We start from the raw sequence: 22107 nt of genomic DNA on the forward strand, positions 1-22107 counted from the left end.
CCTGAAGAAACCAAAAAAGTCTATCCTTGTTTTTCTATTTGCACTAACGTGCAGATTTTAGCTAATAGGTGAAAAGAGCAAAGAACAGACAACACTAATGAAAGAGCTTTTAGCAGCTGACAAGAGGTATCAAAGTCAGTCCTGCTGAACTGGATTTTTGCTGTTCTCTGAAGTTAAATCTTGATGTGCTTCACAGAGGTGAGCACTTCTCTGTCTGTTAGTCAACTGAAGTCTGTAACTGCTGAATTTTGCTCAACACTAATTTTTACAGGAAGGCTCAATTTGTTGTCTGATCAGCACTACATTGTTGATAAAGGCTTCCGAACACTATCACATTTAATATCACTTAAATTACTGGGGTTGTTGTCATTGTTGACCCATTGTATGAGATGTTTTTATGCTGGTATGCTATAAGAATTAAAATATCTAAGGTAGGGGAAATTGATACCGCAGATATGGGTTTTATGCAAGAGTAAATGAAACCGAAAATTTATTATGGTTGTTATCAGGCTTTTTTGTTTGATTTTTTTTATCAGAAGGCAATGACTTGGTCTGGTATCTTGTGTACTTGGTCTTTGAAGAATAGGAACTTAAGTAAAATTAAATTTAGAAGAATGATCTGAGATACTTAATGATGGCCCAGTAATACAGTCTCAGATGCATGTAATTTTCAGAGAAGAAAAGCAGATTTTAAAATGACTTCGAGAGATTTGACAGGAACATATATTTGAAATGCTTTGCTATACTGCATTTTCATTATGTGTGTATATATGGGGAGAGGTGTGGGGTGTGAATATACACATAATATATATCTATGCCAATATATATTATAAAAAATGTATTCGTTGGAAAGGCTAAATCTGGCTTGGGTGTCTCCTTGAAATTGGTGTTGTTTTGAGTGAGTTTTGAATATTAGAGCAGTTTTACCAGGGAATTTAGTGTAGGAATTTCTCATGGCATGCAGGAACCACTGCTTTAAGTATGTTGCCTTGTGTTCATTTTAATTAGAAACTTACTTCAGTACTGTCAGCCAATAAAGTTTCAGTCTTCAGGGGATTGCTGAGGTTTCAGTGAAGTCATAATTTGATGGAGGAGTTTATCTGGGGACACCTGACCTGAAGTGCTGCTTCCAGCTCTGGGGTCCCCAGCATGGGAACAATGTGGGCTGTTGGACGAGCCTAGACGAGGAGCATGAAGATACCCAGAGGGCTGCATCATCTCTGCTGCCAGGAGAGCTGAGGTTGTTCATCCTGGGGACATTGTTGTGGCCTTGCAGTACTTCAGAGAGGGTTGTAAGAAAGATAGACTTTTTACCAGGCCTGTAGTGACAGGAGTGAGTGTAACAGTTTTAAACTTTAATAGAGCAGGTTAAAATTGGACATAAGTTTGGACATTCTTTGCAGTGAGGGTGGTGAGACATTATGCTATGGTCCTTGTTTCTGTCTCAGTCCCAAAACATAGCCCCATATTAGCTACTCTGAAGAAAATTAACTCTCCCCAGCCCATAAACAGCACATGAGCGTAAAGTGCTCCTTTTCCAGGGTGATCAGCCTGTTGGCAAAACTGGTTTGCCCTCGTTTTGAGGAACCTGTCCCTTCCTAACAGGGCTTAGCTGTCACTTAGCTTGTGCTCCTAAAAGCCAAATAAACCCTTGCTGTCAGCTTCAACTGCATAAACAGTTGCCCAGTTATTGGCTCAAAAAGTGTTGGATGGGTGTTTGAAGGGACTAACAACTTGTAAGCTTTCTTACAAGTTTTGAAGGTTGGTTGTGGTTGGATTTTGGTTTTCACTTTGACGTGCATCACCCAAAGTATTGGATGTTCCGTATTTATATTTTTGCATCTTTACAAGCAGTGTTGTGTAGTTATTTAAAAAGCATGCCAGCAGGGAGCTGTGTTCTGTAGTTGAGCAATGCTCTGTATTCTCTGCAGTCTGTAGCACTTGTCTTTCTCTTTTGCTCCCTCTTCAAATTGTTTTGACTAGAGAAGCATAATAAAGAAAATATAGTATGATAATTTGATTTCTTCTTCCCATTTCCCTCTCCCCCATCTTCAACTGTCAGCCTGTTTCTCCTCATTCACTTTTTCCTAAATGTTGCCTTTCTTAACAGTTAACTTCTGGTTCTGTTTTGTGTAGCCTTCAATTCATCTAAAAATATGGTTAGACTTGAATTTTCAATGCAATTTCTAGTATAAAGCAGCAGGCTGCAATGGTAGGGTTCCATAATGTGGATATATACTATTAGTCCAAAAGCAATTGACACTTTTAAATCCTGGTTTTGTTCACATTTGTAACCCTGTTTTTTGATTACTTGGGATTCTTCATAGCTTCAAGAATGCGCCATCATTCCAACCAGATGAGTACTTGAATTCTGTGGTTTTGCCTTTTTACTGCCAGGGAAGCTGGTGTCTAGATGTGCTTGTTTCTCCATGTGTGTACAGCCTGGAACAAAGCTGGAAGCTGCATTTCTGCTGCTGGTCTCCTTTCCAGTGACAGCAGCACCAGCTGCGTGTGGCAGCCAAATGAGCAACGCTTGGGAATGCCTCAAATAGGCAGCAGCAAGTTTCTTATTGAGCAGTCTCCTAATTCTTCTTTAGGACTTCTGCCAGTGTCACTGGATATTTTTAATTTTGTTTTATTTTAAGAATTGGTACACAGGTGGTTTGGTGCTTTGAGACAGTAACTCAGGGAAGGAATTTGATTCTGTGGTCCAGATGAGGAACCACAGCATTTATCACTTCAGGTGAATTCACTTTGATTTGAATTTGAGGTGGCATCACTGAAATACTTCGACTTACTGCTTTTTTGGTGTAAGCACATAAGGAAACAAACTGAGATCTTCTCATGGACCCAAGGTGTTGCTTGGCTGCCTCATTTCACTGTTCAGCCCTTGAACATAAATAAAGGGCAGCTGGAACCTGGTGAAAATGTCAGATGCTGTTCCTGACCTGGACCATGGATTTTACTTCCTATTTTTGTCTGTGTCCCAAAGGTCAGATAATCACTTGCAGGAGTGTGGGATGTTTCAGCATGAGCACTTTATTTGGTTGTGCACCAATGGAGTCAATGCTCTGGTTCCTGCTAATTTTGTATTTACAGGAGTAATCTGTTGGTTGGTCTTTTTTGAAAAGCAGTAGTAAAACCCTTGTCCTCTCCTGGCAGGCTGCTGGCACCCTGTGCTTTCCTCACAGTGGTTCTGGCACAAACTTCAGTACAGCTGTGCTCAGAGCTCACTGGGAAATCCATCCAGGCAACTTTCTCTTTTTGTAATGGAAAAAAAAGGAAAAATATTTTATGCGGCTTTTAAGTAAAGGCTTTACTTAAACTAAATTAATTTCAGCTAACAGTTCTGTTAAATGTTTAACCATTAGAAAACATTGTGGGTTTTTAAATAAAGGAGTTGTAGAATCATCATGTGATGCATTATGCTGCATGTGTACTAATAATTGTCACGTGGGTGGTTACAGATCACACAGGAATAATTGTCCTGCAGTTAATATGAGAGATTCTGTGTGGCTCAGTCTTCATGATGGCAAGATTTTGCTAAGGAGAGACCTTAACCTTTACTAGGCACATGAAGAGAAGAGCTGAATTTAAAATTCATGAACAGTTATTTTACAGAAGCTGGTATTTTATGTTTAAATACTTAGGGAGGGTATTTGTTACCATCCAGATGTTTAGTTAGGTAAATAGTTGTTTTCAGTTTCAAAGTGTTTTCTAGTAGTTGCACTAGCTTTTCCCAGGACTTGTAGAATCATAAAATAGTTTTAGTTTAATTTTTGAAGTTAGCAAGAGAGATGATGCTTCCCAGAATCACAGCATATTCTGTTTTGGAAGGGGACCCATAGAGATCATTGAGTCCAACTCTAAATAAATGACTGAAAATTAACTTATTTCAATGAACGAAAAGGCTGAACTAATACAGATAGTGTATAGACAAATATTTTTCTCTTTTTTTTAGACTAGTATTAGACCAATATTTTTATATTTTCTAAGATTCCTAGAATGTTAAAATATAATCTATTCTTAAAAAAAATTCTAATCTATACTTTAAAGAAAATTTAAAAACCCCACCCCAAACCAAAAAAAATAGCGTTGTTTCAAACAGTAATTTAAATATGTAAAAATACAAGGAACGACTGTTCCTTGATAGAGAGATCCAGATAGAGAAACTACATTTTCCTCATCTGTGACAGATTTTTCATTTCATTACATTGTTGAAAACTTCAGACCTTAAAAGGTCAGAATTCATTCATTTCTCCCCTGGAAAGAAACCTTCTATAAATATCATAACGAGAAAGTTTTTTCCCAATATTCAGCTGAATGTTCTTAATAAATTCCATAATCCTTCCATAATTTAAAATGTTAGGAATGACCCCAAAGGCTGATGATTTGAATAGTAAATTCAATTTCTGAAATACTGGAAGTTTTCCAATATTTTTAAAATAAAACTTCAAGTGTTTATGCTTTCTGTCATTTCATACATAATTTTGATGACAACTTATGAAATTTAATAGTTTTGGAACACACAAGGCAGACTTCATCTTCAGAATACTTTTCCTTTTCCTAGCACATTGGCAGTTCAGAGGCCACACTCCTGTAAGAAGTACAGGAAAGTCTGTGTGGATCAAGATGTTTCAGATAATTTGGCTTTATTGATCAGTGCTGCAATGGAGAACTTTCTCATTTAGAAACTTGGTTTCTCTTACTGGCCTCAATAACTTCTCTTTATTGCTTCCAAAGGGTCTTGTGAATTGATATGCACATAGAAATATCCCTGAGCCTGTGATTAGTTATGTTAGTGACAGCCAGACTGAACTGAGTTGTTTGTTTTGGTTTGCTTTTGTTGGTTTTTTCTTAAAAAACAAGAATTAATACTGAGCTATACAGGAAGCAATTTTGATTAAACTGACTATCAGAGTGAATTCTGTTTAGCTCTATGTGTGTGTTATGAAAATATTACTTTGTTTGACCATTGCTGTCTTTCAAGTTTTAGGCTTTACTGTATAGTGGTAGGAAATTAAACATGACTTTTGTTGTTAGTTAAATATGGGGAATGGAGAGGCCTTTAAAAAAGTACTGATTTTTTTGCATATAATACAGTATAAAGGTGGTACATTTTCAGTTTTTAGGAACTGTAATATGTTACCACAGACATAATAGCAATATTTAAATGAGGTTTTTTCCATTAAAAATGTTGAGTTTCTTCTCTACTTTTGTATGTAGCCTATGCCAGTTAGGTCTACCTTTGTCCTTTGTAATGAACGTGTGGGAAGCTTCTGATTCTGTAAGGCAGTAGTTTTGGGGCAGCTGAATTAGTGCTGGTGTATTCCAAGCAATGAGAAAAAACACTTTTATGAATCAGATCTTCCAGTGCTTCTCTGTGACTTTGCTTTTGTACTTTGAGTTGCTGGCATTTTTTAAAACAAACAGAAGGATAGTAATATCCTAAATCTAAGTAGTCTGTATTGGATTGAAAAAAAAAAAAAAATCAATACAGGCCATTCAAAGAAACAGTGTGAAAATGAAGTCTTGTCATTGGCCAGTTTTGGATTAGATGTCTGTCAGATTATTTTAAAATTAAAAAGTGCTAAATTGAACTATACTATTACAGTTAAAGTACCCTTCTTGCAAGGAAACATTTGAGGATAATGCAGAGGAGGATCTGGACACCATCCAGAAAGGACTTTCGTAGTGGAAATAATGAACTTCTAAAGTTTTCACCACTTGAGAATGGAAAAAATAACAACCTGTGGGGTAGACCAAGGAACAGAGCTGTGGTAGATGGCTCAATGATCTGTGTGTCAACAAGGCAAGTACAGGGTTGTGTATCAGGCACAATATTTTCAGCAGAGAAGAAAGTATTGTTAGCATTGTGCAAACTCTTGCTAAGACCTCATCTGGAGTTCTACTCACAGTTCTGGTTGCATTTGTTAAGAAAAACTAGAAGTGGAAAAGCACAAGGAAGAGATTCTGAAATGAGAGACCCTGTCATTAGGGATAAAAAAGCATATTGTTAGGCTTGCATAAATCTGTGAGGGAGAGTGGAGGAAACAGTGTTTAAGCTCAGTTTTGTTAACAGGACTAATGGATTTCAAGTGGACATTAAAAGTCATAAAGGGGAAGTTTAAAACACAAACCAGAATGCAGAGGGAGAGATGGTGTAGGGAGTGGTTAATGCATGTACATTCACCTGAGGGTGTTAATTTCATGGAAGAGTTTTTTGGCAGCAGTGGTGGCTGACGTATTCCTGTTTTTATTACTCATCTTGCTGTGTGCACTGCATGCAATCAAAACCAGTTGTAGTTGCAGCACAAATGACACAGTGGAGGCAGCTGTATGTGGATTTACCCAAGACTCCCAGATCAGTTCCTCTGCTTCATTGCATGAGTGCAGGTGTGAAGGACTGGTGCAGATCCCAGAGGGAGCTGTAGGACCCTGTGAGAGATCATTGTGATCAAGACAAGATCATTGTGATCAATATTCTGAGATGAGGTTCAGCTTTAGCAGCAGCAGTGCTGCTGAAGCACCTCCTGTCCCAGCTGTTCCTTCCTGGGTCTTCCTGTCTGGACAAAGCTCTTTGCACAGCTGTGCTTTAAGCTGAACCAAGCATCTGCCCTGACTGAAAAACAACACAGTAAAAAAGGGAGAATTGGTTTGTCTGGGGTATTTCTGAGTAGTTTTAGTTTCTCCTTGGATTTGGTTGAGTGTAACTGTGCCCAAGCTGTTCTGGGGTGACACAGTAGCCAGAGGGACTGCTCTGCTGAAGAAATGCTGGTGAGGCCACAGTTTGGGATGGAACAAGGCTGTGGTACACATGAATGAAATAAAAAAGTTCTCTGAATGGAAAACGAGAAAAATAGCGATCATCATCTCCACCTGATGAGCCGAGCCTGAAGGTGCTCTACAGCATCTCTTCTTTTTAAGACAAAGCTATTATTTTTAATATAATCCCTTTCGTTCCTGTAATTGAAGAGCTTTTTTTGACACATTTGTTCATTCTTGCTGCTTTTCTTCTCGTTGTTGAATGATTTAATACCTAAAGTAGTTTTCCATTTTTTTTGTTTTCATTCGCTTCTTCCTGATCTTCTGTTCTTTTTGTTTGCAAGGAAGAGAAACAGGCAAAACACTTGGTCACATATTAAAGAAGTCTGCTAGGAGAACAGCAGTTTTAGTTTTTCTGAACACTCTTGAGCTGATGATTTTGATTCAGCTGCTGGCTTGTGATTTTCTGTGAAATGTTACAGAATGTTTGAGTATAAAAATAAAATTTTGAGGATTTTGTTCTATGCATTTATTCCAGTACTCATGGTAGAAATGTATCAGTGGACAAGGCTCCTCTTATTTCTCCCCTCTCCTGTTCAAGTACTAGAATCTGTGCTTTGAATACCAGTCTTTTCTGGCCCAAAATAATTTCTTGCATGACGTACAGATTCGCATCTACCTCAAGGTGAACCAGAGAGAAAGTTATATTTGTCATCAGTTTCTTGAGTTCTTTATTGCTGAGGGGGCAGAATGTTTCATTTTAGCTTAATGAACCAATTTTGATTCTTCTTTCATACCAAGAGTTAAAAAACTAGTCAAAAAACCCTTATTGGAAAGTTCCATGTTCTGAGATCCTCATAATTATTTATACCTCAGGGAAATGTCTCATCATTTACCTGTGTATGCTTAGTACATACATGCCTAAAAATCATTCTTGTTCCTCCTTTCATCCATCTGGAAATGGGACAAATAATCAGTCACTTCCTTGAAGATTAATTCTAGAATCATAGTTTTGGACCTATATGCTGTTCTAGTGAAAAAAGTGCCCAGTGTGTAATCTTGCAGCAAAAGCAAATTAATAGTGAATCATTGGAAACGTATTACCAAGGAAGAAATGAGTTTAAAAAGGAATCTCTGGAGCCAAGAGCCTGAACTCTTTAAGAAGTCTACTCAGTAGTTACTTGAATTAGAGGTCTTGACCCTTCGCTAGGAAATGACCTTTAATGAGTTGAAAAATAGGAAGTGAGGGGAGATCTGAGGACAGGCTCTTGTAGGGTTGCTCTGTGTCAGCAGTAGCTGTTGCTTCTGTTTGGAGCGGTCCCCAACTTCAGTGTCCGGCAGACATGACCTCGAAGTGCTGTGCTGTGACCTCCTGTGCTGTGCCATGTGGCCCTGCCACCCTGGGAAGCCACCCAGCAGCTCCTGGTGGACCTTTCTCCAAAAGGCCTTGACAAAGTGCCTTTCTTATTTCTGTACCTGCTCTACTTACAGTCTTCAGAACAATCCTTTTAAGACCATAAAACCTCTTACTACAATATTGATTGAAAACGGATTTTGCTTGTCCGTATGTTGAAATAAATAATTATTGGCTAATGCTTGTTTTTGAAGAGGAAGATAGTTTCTGTTTTCTTAAAAAAAACCAACGAAAATGGAAGTATAATTTTTGATAGCAACAAGTACATGTTCTGATAAAATTTATTAAGCACATCCCTTCAGAAGGACCCTCCAAACCCTTTTGTGACTCTATGAATAAAATAGCAGAATTGACAAGGGTAAGGTCAGTGTTAACAGGTAATTGTGGAATTCAGAAAATGAAGTATATGTGAACATAAAAATACTTTCTGAGTCCTTTGTATATGAAGAATGTTGTAGGTGCCTGGTGCTAAATATTTATTTCATGGTAATAGTACAGCAAATTTAGTGAGCATCTTATCTCAGTGTTCTTCCTTTACCATCCCCACAATATCCCAGCCAGTCAGTGTTAAAGAAGAGTTGTTTACAAACTATAGATACATTAAAGATACTTTTACATACCAGTATCTGTTTATAATGTATGTATGCCTATAATGTATGTATGCCTAAGAGATTTGGTAGGTATACAGAATGACTGATAAAGTGATTCTGATTTTTTTGCTCAGTAAGAAGAAAAATCAGACCACAAATCTGTAATTTTTATTGGTTGAAGTGGCTGATCATTTAAGGATAGCTTATCCCCCTTTTAGCTTGGAGATATGAAAGACAGGACAGCAGAAGAAATCTTTCTGTGTGTATTTTGCTCTTACACTGACAAAACCATGGAAAAAAACTTACAAATTACTTCAGAGAATCTCTAAAATTGAAGGTAAATAATTTTTCAGTTTGCTGCATGAATTCCAAACATAACCTAAGGTTTTCTTGGGGAGCATTTCCCTTTCACAAGCACTGGAATGCTGCTGCTTCTCTGGTTTTCTTGTGGATGGAAAGCAATGGTTAAGATTTGGTGTTATATTACATATTTTTTTTATTTTTTTTCTCTTGGATTAATATTAGAAAGTATCTATTAATATATATTAGGATGGGATCCAGTGAGCTGCTGCCTTGTGCATTTTTCTTTGTAGGTTTCACTCTAAAGCTGAGTTTAAACACAGACTTGGTTTCAAAGATGTGAGCTGTTGAAAAGTAGAAATAGAATGTGATAGAAATATTGCTGTCTGGGAGCTCAGTTTTGTGACTTGTACTGGGATATCTAATTTTCTAAAGTATCAGCTCTTCAACCCAAATGTTCTTCTGTGCCACAGTCATCATAATGCATTGTTTTAAATTTTCCTTTGAGAATAAAACAAAAAGTGTCAAGCCAGCATTGCCAGTGATGGCTTTCTAAATGTGGATGCCCTCTAATCTGAAGTGCTATTTCACAGCAAGGCTCAATCACTATTTTAAGCTGCAGTGCCATGTGTAAATGAGCTGATACAGTGACTAATTGGAGGTTTAATTAATTTTGGGAATGCTTAATTTCTGAAAGAGGTTCACTTCAATTAAAGGCAAAGGGAAAGTTAAAGAACAAATATGTGCTATAAATTGTGTGGATGAGTGAAGAGAGAAGAAGATATGTCTCTTTAAATGTAGTGGTAAATTGCTCTCTTTGCAATAATTGTCATCAATTTGAATACAATTGTTTTGAAAGTATTAATCATGTTAGGACAAAGCAGTGTTTGCTGCTTAGGTAAGCAAATGTACAACCTTTCAATAAAAAAAGAAATAAATGTCTTCTAGTGTGTATACAGCTATGGTATCTTATTGCATCAAACTGACAAAGCCATTCTTAGAGAACACTGATGTTGATCTGAACACTTGATCTAAAACGCTGAATTAAGGTGGCTTTAAGACCTGTGTTGCATGTTTCAAGTTCTTAACTATTAAATCTTGTTAAATAAGGAAAAGGAGTCCCAGGTGTTTTACTTCTAAATGGAATTAGTCAATTTTAAAGGATCACTCTGTTCAGTGGAGGAGGTATTGCTCATTATTTGGGTTTTTTTTCTATCAAAACGTTTAATTTGTTTTTCTTACTTTTTTTTTTTAACTTAATGAAAAAGAAGTGGAGAGCCAAAGCACCTTGTTTTATATTAAGTTCCTCAAAAAATTTGGACTCACTTGGAAGAGATGTTGAGCAAGTTCATGATGATCTGATATGATCTAAGGCTCTGAAGCAAGTGTGATCTAAGGAAGTGTGTGTTTACAGGGATTCCATTCCCATAGGTTGGCTCAGTTCATTGAGGGACATGGGAAGAAAACAGGCTGTGGTTTATTTCAACCACAACCAGTTCTCCTTGCAGACCACCAGGGATTGAAGGGAAGGAGACGGGAAGCAGAACAGACAGATAAACTGACAAGATTTGAGTATAAAAAGATAGTTTGCAATATATCAGTTTATGATCATTGTCCTTGAAGTCCCAATGACACACAAAGTAAAATAATTTAAAGTGAAGGAGATGATAAAAAAGGCTTTCATGTTATCAAAGTTTTAGGGTTTTATCCTAATTCAGGTGTTGTACTCCTGAAGGAGAAAGTAATTAATAATTGATTTTCTTCAAGTTTGTGTCTGTCTGATAGAAAATGAACTGCTCTGTGCTAGACAGTAAAGTTATCATCAGAAAATAGTTTCAGTAGGGTTAAGGTTACATCAGGCTTGCTCTGGTAATTTGAAATTTTGGGCTCATGAAAAGACATGAAACAACCTCTTTAACATTTCAGTCCACATTTTCTGGCTTGTATGTACTCACTAACTTCCTCAGTAATGTAACACTTGGATTTCCATCTGCTCAAGAGAGCAAAATCCATCATGCATCCCAGCTTCAGATTAAGTTCATACATTTTGGATTTTGGCATACATTGTAGGTGGAATTCTGAGTGTTCCAGGTGTTGGAGTGTGCTGCTGCCAACCCTGATAAACTATCAGTGAAGGAATCATCTGTCCTTACTGCTTGCTTGCATGTTTTAAGGCTCCTCATATTTGAGCTGGTCTGCAAGCTGACTGCAGAGAAGGATTTTGCAAGCTTGGGTTATGTTTGTTAAAGGTAGCATAGAGAGAAATCAAATAGAAAGCACATAACATGATTACAGTTTGCATGACTTAGAAAACGAAGTCTTATACAACTTAATTCAGTTACTCTTAAGAAATAAGCAGTCTTATCTATCCCTAACAGCTTTGATGATCTGTGTCTGAGGTTACAGTTGTTCCTTCCCCAGTCTGTGTCACCTCTGTACTTTAGACCTGTAAAATTCGAGCTGCAGGGTTGGCAAAATGAGCTTTAGAAATTGTCATTTAGCAAGAATGTGATACTCATTTCCCCATCTGCAGGCACAACTGTTGAACAGCTCCTCATATCAGCTGAGAGATAAATTGTTGTGGTTCCTTTCCGCACTGGATGGTTTCAGTGCTGAGACTCAGCATGACCTGCAAGACTTTTGCTACTCAGCTTCTAAATAAGGCTTCAAGCTCTTGTGCTGGGAAACACAGATTTTTGTTTTCTGACTCAGGTTATACAGCATCACTGTGAGCTGTTTTAACTTAATTTGTAAACTTGCTGTGTGCCATTGCAGCTGGAGAGGACTAACTGCAACCGTGATTTATTTAAAAGTTCCTTTGTGTTACTTGGCACGTGGAAGTGATGATGTCTGCTTAATTGATCAGGGCATGTCTCGTGAATGATTTAAAATTTCCTACAGTTGGACTAGTCAAGCTTTTGTTATGATGCTATTGTCATGGGATGCATTCATCTGATATAGTGTCTTAACACTATTTTGAGGCTGTGTGTAGCTTGGGTATCAGAGAGAGTGTTTTGAAAAAGTTGGAAGTCTGAAGTTTGTGAATAGCTGAGTCTTTCTTCAGATTGTGTTTAAAAGTATTTTTATTTCTGTGTGAAATTGCTGTATTGTTTCAATAGAATGAGTTAATTGTGGGTGTCACTGAATTCACAGAATAATAAAATGGATTGGTTTGGAAGGGATTTCAAAGATCATTTAGTTCCAACCCCAATTCTTGTATTCTGTGCTGTACAGCACATTTCTTTTACTTAAGAGTCTTTGGCATTCCTCAATCCAAGTAGAAAAGTCTCTGTCATAATCATAGTGAAGTTTCAATATGGCCATAAATTCTGAAACTGTAGGGGTGTCTCTGTACCTTTTCTGTTACAGAACTGAATACGGTGCTCTAAATTTTTTGTCCCAGATTTAATATGCAGGAAGGAAATGACTCAAGTCAGGATTTTAAAATGTTAATGGAAGGAGAAATCAGGGCATGGCTGTACAAGATAAAGGTGGGTTACACACAGATCTGATCGTCTCAGAGCTGCAGTTTGTAGGCTGCTTTTTGTTTTATGATTCCTCCGACTCTCTTTGTCTGTTCAAAGCACATACACACACTGTGGTGGCTGGGCAAGCTCTCCTGCCCAGGCTTGGCAAAACCAGATCTAAAAGTAGCTCAGCCAACATTGAGAAATATTAATTTCTCAATGTTAATCATTGAGTTTGGATGAATTAACAGAATTTGGGGATCTGCCTGCAAGTAGAAATATGGTCTTGTGAGGTATCTCTGCACTCAGGTGATCTGCTCTTCCATATCAGAATATGTTAAGAGCATTATTTAATGTCTCCAGAAATGCTTGGGGGGGGGGGTGTGGAACAATGACAGTGGAAAGAAAAAGGATTATTTGAATGAAATACATTCGATTTCTAGTAATTTATGACCAATTAGGAATGAAAGGAGGTGTTGCCAACATTATTCCAAAGCTGCGGTTTAGGTTTTGAAATGTTTTTAGATTAGCATAATCTAAATGTATTTATACTATGGTAAAGGAATTTTACTTTGAATGCTAAAAGAGGAAGCAGGAACTTGGAATAAGAAGGTGACACTGATCAATATAAAGTGGAACATTTTCATAGAAGATCGCTTTTGAAAGTGGAGAAGGGATTCTGAGTCAATAGCTGTATCCTTCCAATGCCAAATGAAGTCAGTTGAACCTTTTTCATTTAATGATGAAGGTGGATTTTTATGTTTTAGAGTCTTAATTGAACATCTGTTTAAAAATATCTGGGGTAGTTTTTGGTAAAAGACCAAACACCAGATAATAGTGGGGTGTGGATTCAGAAGAGAAAATTGCCATCAGTATGGGGGATTTCATTGTGTGTTTGGAGCAAGGGAAGAAGAAAACAAACATGCATTTTCTTGACTAGTTTCTTCTGAGTACATCACGTGTCCATCATTGTACTAACAAATACCTTCCTTACTTCTCAATACTTAGATTTGGATTCATTGACTACTTTTGGTATTCATGTTCTTTGTCAGATATAATCCTATTTCAAGAAATCTTTGCAAGTATGTTGAAAGAATACAAAACCTGGATTTTAGCTATGTGAGTACAGGTCTAGTAGTGTGATGAATTACACACTTCATATCATCTGGTGTGTAAAGGAATACCAAAAGTCAGTTATTAAGGTTTGTAAGTGCCCTCAGAGGGACATTTCTGCTTCCTCGGGGTACCTTTTATTTTGAGAATGGTGTTCCTTTGAAGTCTCATTGCTCAGAAACCTGTCAGCTAACTTCCAGTTCATTGTTTGAATGGAAGAATTTGTCTTTCAAGCTATATTAAAGCATTTATTTCACTCAGCAGGTGAATGCTCACTCAGTAGACAAACTTGTGAACAAAGGCTCTTTCCATCCTCAAATTTTCCCTCACATCTCTTTGAGAAGTCTTCAGCTGGGATTTCTTTAGAACTCACATGTCTGTCATTAAATAAGTAGCAGTAGAAAAGGATTGATTTGCCACAGTTAGTGCACTCTTGAAACAATCTTATTCTATTTTCATAACTTACTAATATTTCATGTTTGAAAGCTTGACCTACCGTGTTTAGCTGACGGTACTGGTTGTTATTAACATTGAACAGAAGTTTCATACTGTAAGTTAAGGCACCAAGGACTGAAATTGTCTACTGAAAGGTGCTTCCAAAAATACATATTTGTGCTGGTGGTTTTCAAAAGGTTGCCATTGCTCTAACTGATGTTTTGGCAAATACAACTTCAGTTTCAAAAAACAACTACTCTTTTTTATTTGAGTGCAATAGTAACATTTGTCTGAACTAATTCTAATATTTTCATCTGTAACTTCTGGGATTCTCTAAGTGCTGTAGGTGAAAAAATATTATGAGCTTTTGTGGAATTTCAAAGTATTGTAATGGAGGTTGGTTATATCTACTGATACCAAACTTGAAATAAACCAAGTTTATGTAAAACAGACAGACTGAAACAGCTCAGAATTCTGTTACTCTTGTCATTGTCCATTATCCTTTCTGATTAGGACTGAAAGAAGGAATGGGTTTCTCACCTCTATTTTTCCCCCATTTGGATTTTGCATCTAAATAAGGCCCATTTAAAATTTAATAATATGATAAGTTACATATTACATAAGGTGTCTAAGAGTAGTTCTAAAGGGGCAGGGTAAGAGAAAATGTCATTAATACAGGAAAATGCAGAACTCATGCAATGTTCTTTACACCAGTCTATAGTCAGAGCTATTAATTTTACATTCAATGGGCAGCAAGGACGAGAGGTATATTCTGTGTAAATACTGCACTTAAATGCACAAATCAAAACCTTGTTGAGAAGTAATGGAATGTAGCACAGTGAGGAGGAGAATGGTAATTCATTGCTGGTTTCTCTGCGTTGCAGGGGTCCCTTCAGCGTCGTGCGGCGATGCATCAACAGGGAGACGGGGCAGCAGTTCGCTGTGAAGATCGTCGATGTAGCAAAATTCACTTCAAGTCCTGGATTAAGCACAGAAGGTAAGAATTAATAATTAAGCAAACTCCCAGCAGACAGGTTTTATTGATTTGTCAGCCTTTCCTATGTTTGTTCTCTCCATGATACTTTCTGTTTTATATTTTCTTTTCTAGTAGTTTTAAAGCAAGGTTGCATATCTCAAAATTAGCTTAGTGCTTGAATCTCTAATCTTTAGTAGTTTCTACAGATCTATACAGTGGTAATCATAAATATTAGAAAGATAGTTAGGTCTAAGCTATTTCTATTTCTGTTTGGATTTTTTTCTTAAGAGTGTGAATTTTGTAAAGAAAAAAATAGTTCTGAGTCAAAAAAGCATGCACAGGAAGTAAACCAAGAGCACATGAGTTGTGTTTTTACTAGTCTAGATTTAGCAAGTAATTTTCTATAAATAGATGAAGGCTTGCTATTAAAGTGCAAAATTATATAAAAATATATTTTTCATACAGTCAAGATTACAGGCAATGCTGCAGAACTGCTACAAGTGTAAACACAAGGCTGTAACTCTCTAACATATCCTATTTTAGAGTGAAACAATCTATTTTTTACAAGTTGAATACACAACTTGTGTGTGCATAAAGTTCTTTTACCCTATATCGAGAAGAGTGTTGCCAGCTGAGTGATATTTGCTGTATTCTCAGTGTCCTGTATTTATTTTCTGAAGATCATATTCTTTTGTACAGTAATGTTTTTGGGTGATCCACTGATGATATCGAAGTCCTCATGAACCCAACTTCAGCAAAAAAGGCTCAATGACTTTTGTTGGTTTTTATAACAAATGGTACCTTGAACCTTAATGACTAGCTTGATTTGCAGGGTAAATCATAGCTCTTGCTTCAAATTTTACTAGATATTTTCATTTAATAATGCCTTTTTTCTAGCCCTCTAACAAATTATAAGCCACATTTTCTACAATATTCGTCTTCTGATTAGCTCCATCATGGTTTTGGCATGTTATACCAAAACCATTGCATTCTGAGCTAGCTCATTAAAATGCTTTGATATCTTTTAAATCAGTTGTGTCCATATTCTTTTTTTTTATTCTAAATCTCATTCAAACTGCTGATGATAAGACACATTTCTGCCTTTGGTGGAATATTGCCTTCCTGGCTCCATGACAGTAAAATTCAACCTTTTGGAGCCATGAAGAATTTCTGAAAGGGAAAAGTTACAGGCAAAAGAGAAGGGACTCATCAGAAGGAGAAGAAAAGCCAACAGTAATAGTAGATTCACTGAAAAAAAGGGTAAATGTGGGTGGTTTGAGATTTCTGTCTGAGTCAAAAGAATAAGCATGGGAGTGTATTAAGAAATCTTGGGGTTTTCCAATTCTGCTTTTGTTGTATCATTGTAATTTTAATTCAAGGTAGCAGGTCATTGAGGTACAATCATAAACATTTTCTGGGTTTAGTGGTGCTTTGTTTTGTTTTGTGGTTTTGAATTGTTGTTTGGGTTTTTTTGTACTTGTTTTAGGGTTGGTTTTTTTAAAGGTTTTGAATTGTTATGCCTTAGATTTGTAATATTAAGACACAAAGACACATAAGTATGTAAGTGGGTGTGGAGTGAGTTCTCACCTCTACATAAAAATGTGAATTTTTCATTGATTCTTTCCATCTTCTGCGCTCTTTGTTATTCCTCTGTTTTTCATTTGGCTTGTTTTGTAGTTGGGTTTTTTATTTGGTTGGGTTTTTTTTGCATATCTACTCTATTCAGGTTCTAGGGGGTGTTTAAAGATTTTTTTTTTCCAGTTTGTTCATTTCTGAAGTGGCATTCCTTAAGAACATTGGTGGGCAGCCATGATGGTGGTATTGGTATAAAGTAAATATACCTGTGAAGAAGCTGTGTTTGTAAACTGTGTTAAAGTGTGAGCTGTAATGAATTGATAAGGTTAACCCTTGGAGGTATTCTTTACCTTGAAATTTTGACCTCTGCAAGTTCAGTTTGCTCTTAAAGGTTATTTTTGCACAACTCTCCACCTCCAGGCTTTCTTTGAGACACAGGAGTGGGAGAACAGGGCATTCTGCATGTAAGGGAGCTGATGACAATTCCTTCCATTAATTCATATATATCTAGAGTGCTCAGAGTAAAGATCCCACTATGCCTTCACACTTCCAGATTAAATCTAAAAGGTCTTTGTTCTTGAGTGCTTTTACATAAATACCCTTGTAGGATGATGTGTTAATGGGTAAGAAATTCATTTTTGTTTGTCAGCAGTGTACTCTTGTGGCAAAGGCAGCCAACTGCAGAGCACTGCAGAGGGGTAGCCAGCAAGGCAAAGCAAGTGATTGTTCCCCCTGTTCATCCCTTGTGAGGCCACACCTGGAACGCTGTGTAGTGCATAGCAGAGCTGGCCTCAGTTGGTCAAGCCTTAATAAGAGAAACTGAGATGAGATCTGGTGCTGTCTTCAATTAGTTCATAAAAGGATGTAGAACAGATGGAGCCGAGCTCTTGATTTGGGCACATAATGAAAAGACAAAAAGCCATGTGGACAAATTGCAACATGAAAAAAATGCTAATAAGAGACAAAGAGAAGAAAAATCTGTCCCTGATTGCATGGAGAGTTCGTGGAGAACATCCTCAGAGATGCTCAGAAGTGAATTGCACAAGGCCCCAAGCTGCCAGGTCTGTTTTGACCTGCTTGGAGCAAGAAGTTGGACTAGGTCACCTCCAGAGGGTATTTTCAACCTAGCTGATTCTGTGGTGTTTGTAACAACAGTCTGTGTGTAATCTGTGGGCCAATATAGTTGCAATATTATATAGGGAGAAAATCTAAATTTTTCATTTTTTAGCATAGCAGTACTGTGCTAAAAAAGAGATAATTTAAAATTAGTTTGGATTGAGTTTTTAAAACCAGTCTTGGTTTCTTTAACCTGTGAGGCAGCTGGGTACCAAATATGTTTTTTCAAGGGACTATTTTCTAAACAATTCATTTAGAAAAATGCATACTGGTGTCTTACAATAATGGTATCTCCTTACCCCAGAGTAAGATAAACTCAAAAGCTTCTCTAGGCTGATGTGTTACCAGCTGGTGTTATTGTGGGCATTTGTGGCATATGATGGAGAAGCCACTAGCTCAGAAGACAAACTTCAATCAGGTATGGTGTTCTTTCCTTAAAGCTGCTCAGTACTCATAGCATGTATAGACACAGACATCTCAAGTGATTTTTGTGTCTCGCTGCATCTCTGCAGTGGTTTGATAATAGCAGGGAAAATTAATGCTATGTAATGATGCCTGACAGCTAGCAAATCTAATCTAGGCTAAATTCTATTGGATTTATGTATTAGTATTCATGGTCTTGCGTATTGTGTATCATCAATCCCTGTAGTGTTGTAATTCAACCATATTAATGAAGTATATTGACACCTTGTCACTATTCAAGTGGCCACGTGATTTTGTGTATGAATGTTGGATATTATATATGTTGACAGATTCTACTACAGTTCACTCATATCACAGAGAAACAAAAAAATCAAAAATAAGAAAATGTGAAGGTTGAGTATTTTTAGCCATAAGAGTCTCTTTTGTACGGTGCAGCTGAGAGAATCCATGTGGAAGAGTATTTGATGCTCTCAGAAGCCAGTAGTAGTAGACTCATTGACTATAAAAAATATCAGTGTAAATAAACTTATTTTCAAGTGCAGCTTTTAGTTGCTATACTCAGAACATTTGGTATAGAAAACTGTGAGAAGCACGTTCCTTTATACTGAATTTGTTGCAGCTCACATCTTAGTTTGACTGTCCATTTCCTCTGCTGCTCTCTTTACATCCCATGCATTTGCTCTTGTCTTTTGTTTTTATCTGCACAGCTTGCTTGTCTGATGTTTAGTTACCTGCTTTAACACAAAATATCTCTTAAACGCAGGCACCATTTCTCAGGAAGAGAATGGTGATCAGTCCTTACTACTTAGTAAAAGCCAACACACATTACTTATCTGCCTTTTTTTAAATCCAGATTGCTTTCTTCTAACTTGCTGAGTGTTTTTTGCAGCAGTTTAAAGGGCAGTGTTTTGTGCTTACAGTGCATTGAAGTTGTTTTTTCAGGATTTAATTCAACATATATTGGATTCTCTTGCCTGTAGTTTGTTTCTATAGAAATGTCCTTACGAAGAAATTGATTCTAAAGTGATCCAGCCTTCTAAAAGTCTACACCTTATTTATTAGATTGATGTGTGTGGTTGACATACAGGTTTGTATGCATTCAGGCCACTGTGAGACTGAATAAATAAGCTGATAGGGAAAGACTGAGGTTTCCTTCAGAAGCCAAACTGGTTCTTCTGGAAGCAGGCTATGAAGACAGTCTGCAAAATGCTTTTGTCTATGACAAAGAGCAAAACTGTAGCCAAGAAAGCAGTGTTTTAAATACAGTTCTTGAACTACTTCTAGCACAGAGGGGCAGGATTATTGAATCAAAACTGGCCTTGCTATGGATCATCCACTTTAGGAGAAGAATTCCCAAATTATTTAATGGGGAATTGCAATAAAAACTGGGAAGGTTTTGTTGTGTTTTAGTTAGTCTTGTGGGTTGGTTTTTTTTTTTTCCCACAGAGGGGCCCCCAGATCTTATCCCTGATTAGCTTTCAGATTGTGAGTGATTTTCTTAAAGTTGAGAGCTTAGTTTTGTTCTGCTTATTTCATTAAGCAACTTACCCTTGTTGGTTTTCTTATTTTTATTTACGTAATTTATTTAGACTTTAATTTTTTAGAATCATTTTGTCAGGGCAGTGTTTTCAAAAGGCTTTATTGAGTTCATTGTGAAGTTGCATGACAGTATGTTTAAATTTTGGTACTGGAAGGCTGTAGTGAATCATAAATTATTTTTCACAAAAGTATCTGTAAGATTCTGCACTTCCTTCTCTGTGTGTTTTCAAGAGTTCCAGAAAAAAATGTGCTGTCAGCTTTAAGCTCATCTCTTTTGAGTACAAAATACTACAAATCTGTATGTCATCATATTTCATGGTACTGTACCATATATAGACTGGATTCAAAGGAAGAACGAGTGACTCATTGCCTTTGATTTGGAAATACCAACTAATCTGGAATTTCTGGTCGTTGTCAGGTCTGTGTTGCACCATATTTCACAGATCAGGAGCAGTGACTTCCTTGTGTGTGACATTATTGTGCCCACATCTGAACTCTTGTGCCCACTTTGGGGCTCCACAGTCTGAGGGATGCCACAGAACTGGAAAAGTCCCTGCAAAGGACAAGATAATCAGGTCCCTGCAGGACATGATGGGCAAGGAGAGGTTGAAGAAGTTTATTTAGTGTGGTAAAGAGGAGGCTGAGGAGGTGTTATATAATGTGTTCTTTAACTACTTGAACAGCTACAAAAATGTCAGAGCCAGACTGTCCTCGAGTGGAAGCTACTGAACCACAGAGAAATGGCCAGGAATTGTTGTTTGGAAGGCTCAGGTTCAGGTTGGACATGGTTTTCAAGAGTTTTCTCAATACAATCACACCAATCTTGACCCAGTGTGTGCAGTAATCTCACCCTGAGTGGGGATTGGAGCCAATGTCCATCACAGGTCATTTCCCACCAGCTTTTCTGTGACCTAATGGAAACAGGAGGAAGGCATCATTATAGGTTTCATTTCATTTAAGGTACAAAATATGAAGATATTTCAGAGTGTGAAAAGCTCTGGAGACCAGCTTGACTTTGCTTTTGAGTTACCATTTTAATCCTATGAGAAGCCATAATCCAAGTATTTAGTGACTGTGGTGTTGGAGGTATAGCTATTAAGATTCATCTACTGTGTGTGCCTCAGTAGTGAAGAGTTTGAGCCATCTTTTTATAGACCACAAAAATCACATGGCATTAGTGACACCTCTGGTCATAAGAAAATGCACAAATGTGGAATTTTGAAAAGAAACTCTCTAAGGTTTTGATAGCTGACTGTTATGGAGTTTATGTTGCTGGTACTTTAAATACCACTATAGTTTCTGTGTTTGCTGTACAAACAATAAAGCAAGTAAAGCGGGTAAAGAGGTAGGAAGAATCTGAATTAACCTTGTACCTGTGGTAATATAAAATCAAATATAAAAGTAATGCTTTTTAGGATTTTTTTTTATTTTATTTTTTTTTAAAACTGTCTGTGTCATGATGGGAGGGACCTGTAGTAGTTTGTGCCTCTAAGAAAGACTTGAACATTGATACTTGAAGTCACTTTTGATGTTTGTAATTTCAAGAGTCTGCCTTTCTGGGGAATGCATTGTTCCTATCTCGGTTTGCCTTCTTTCACAAAGGGGTAGAACTGGCCCTGTTTTGGTCCAGGGAATGTTACCTGAGCCCTTTTTGCTTGTTTTAACTTAATGAAGGATTTGAGGTTTCTTTGTTTTTCTGGAGAAGCTGTTGGCTGGTTCAGTTATAAACATAGTTCTACTCCTTTCTATGAGGAGTACAAATTTCATAAATGTCTAACATTTATAGCCCTCCTGTAACTTTCATAAACAAAGCATCATTAGTACTAAATACTTGTATGTGGAAATGTAACATAAAAGGTGGAAGCAGGCTTTCACCCCAGCAGACTTTTCTGTAAGTGTGGCAGCATGTTAACCATATAACAGAGCCAGTGGATCACAGGCGTGCATTTCACATTTCACCTTTATTTTTTTCCCCAGTGTAAAATACAGCATTTTACACTGGGGTGTTTTTTGTGGGGTTTTTTTTTTTTTTTTAGGATTTCCTGGTATGTGCCCAGATACAGGTTTCCAGGAATGAGATACTAAGTGTCACTGACCAAATTATCATTGTTTTCACCTCATTTGGAGTCACTCATGCAAATTTGATCCATCTCAGGAAGCAAATATGATGTTCTGTAGGGAAATACAGGCTATTATGCAGATCATAAGCAAAGAGTTATAGAGATCAACTATATGGTATTACTTTACTTCAAGAACATAAAATTTCTGGAAATATTGATGCAAGCATATTAACAGCAGTGTTCATTAAGCATTTTTCTTTGCCATCTTCAGCAGGGAAAGCATAGCTTGGGAATTTATTACACGCACTTTAAAGCATAAAAGGATATTTACCTA

General features: G+C 37.1%; 1 protein-coding gene across 10 annotated transcripts in view; it reads left to right on the plus strand.

Moving 5' to 3' along the window:
• The window catches only part of CASK (calcium/calmodulin dependent serine protein kinase), a 190436-nt gene that overhangs the window by 34934 nt on the left and 133395 nt on the right, over window positions 1–22107 (plus strand). For all 10 annotated transcript variants that reach the window (XM_088068968.1, XM_088068969.1, XM_088068970.1 and 7 more), the window contains exon 2: window positions 14969–15081. In XM_088068968.1, coding sequence (XP_087925094.1) covers window positions 14969–15081 — 113 coding nt within the window. The remainder of the gene's footprint in view (window positions 1–14968; window positions 15082–22107) is intronic.

This window comes from Pseudopodoces humilis, chromosome 2 (assembly GCF_049639895.1).
Source record: "Pseudopodoces humilis isolate 2021_Gansu_Grassland_sample_001 chromosome 2, ASM4963989v1, whole genome shotgun sequence".
NCBI classification, from domain to species: Eukaryota; Metazoa; Chordata; class Aves; order Passeriformes; family Paridae; genus Pseudopodoces; species Pseudopodoces humilis.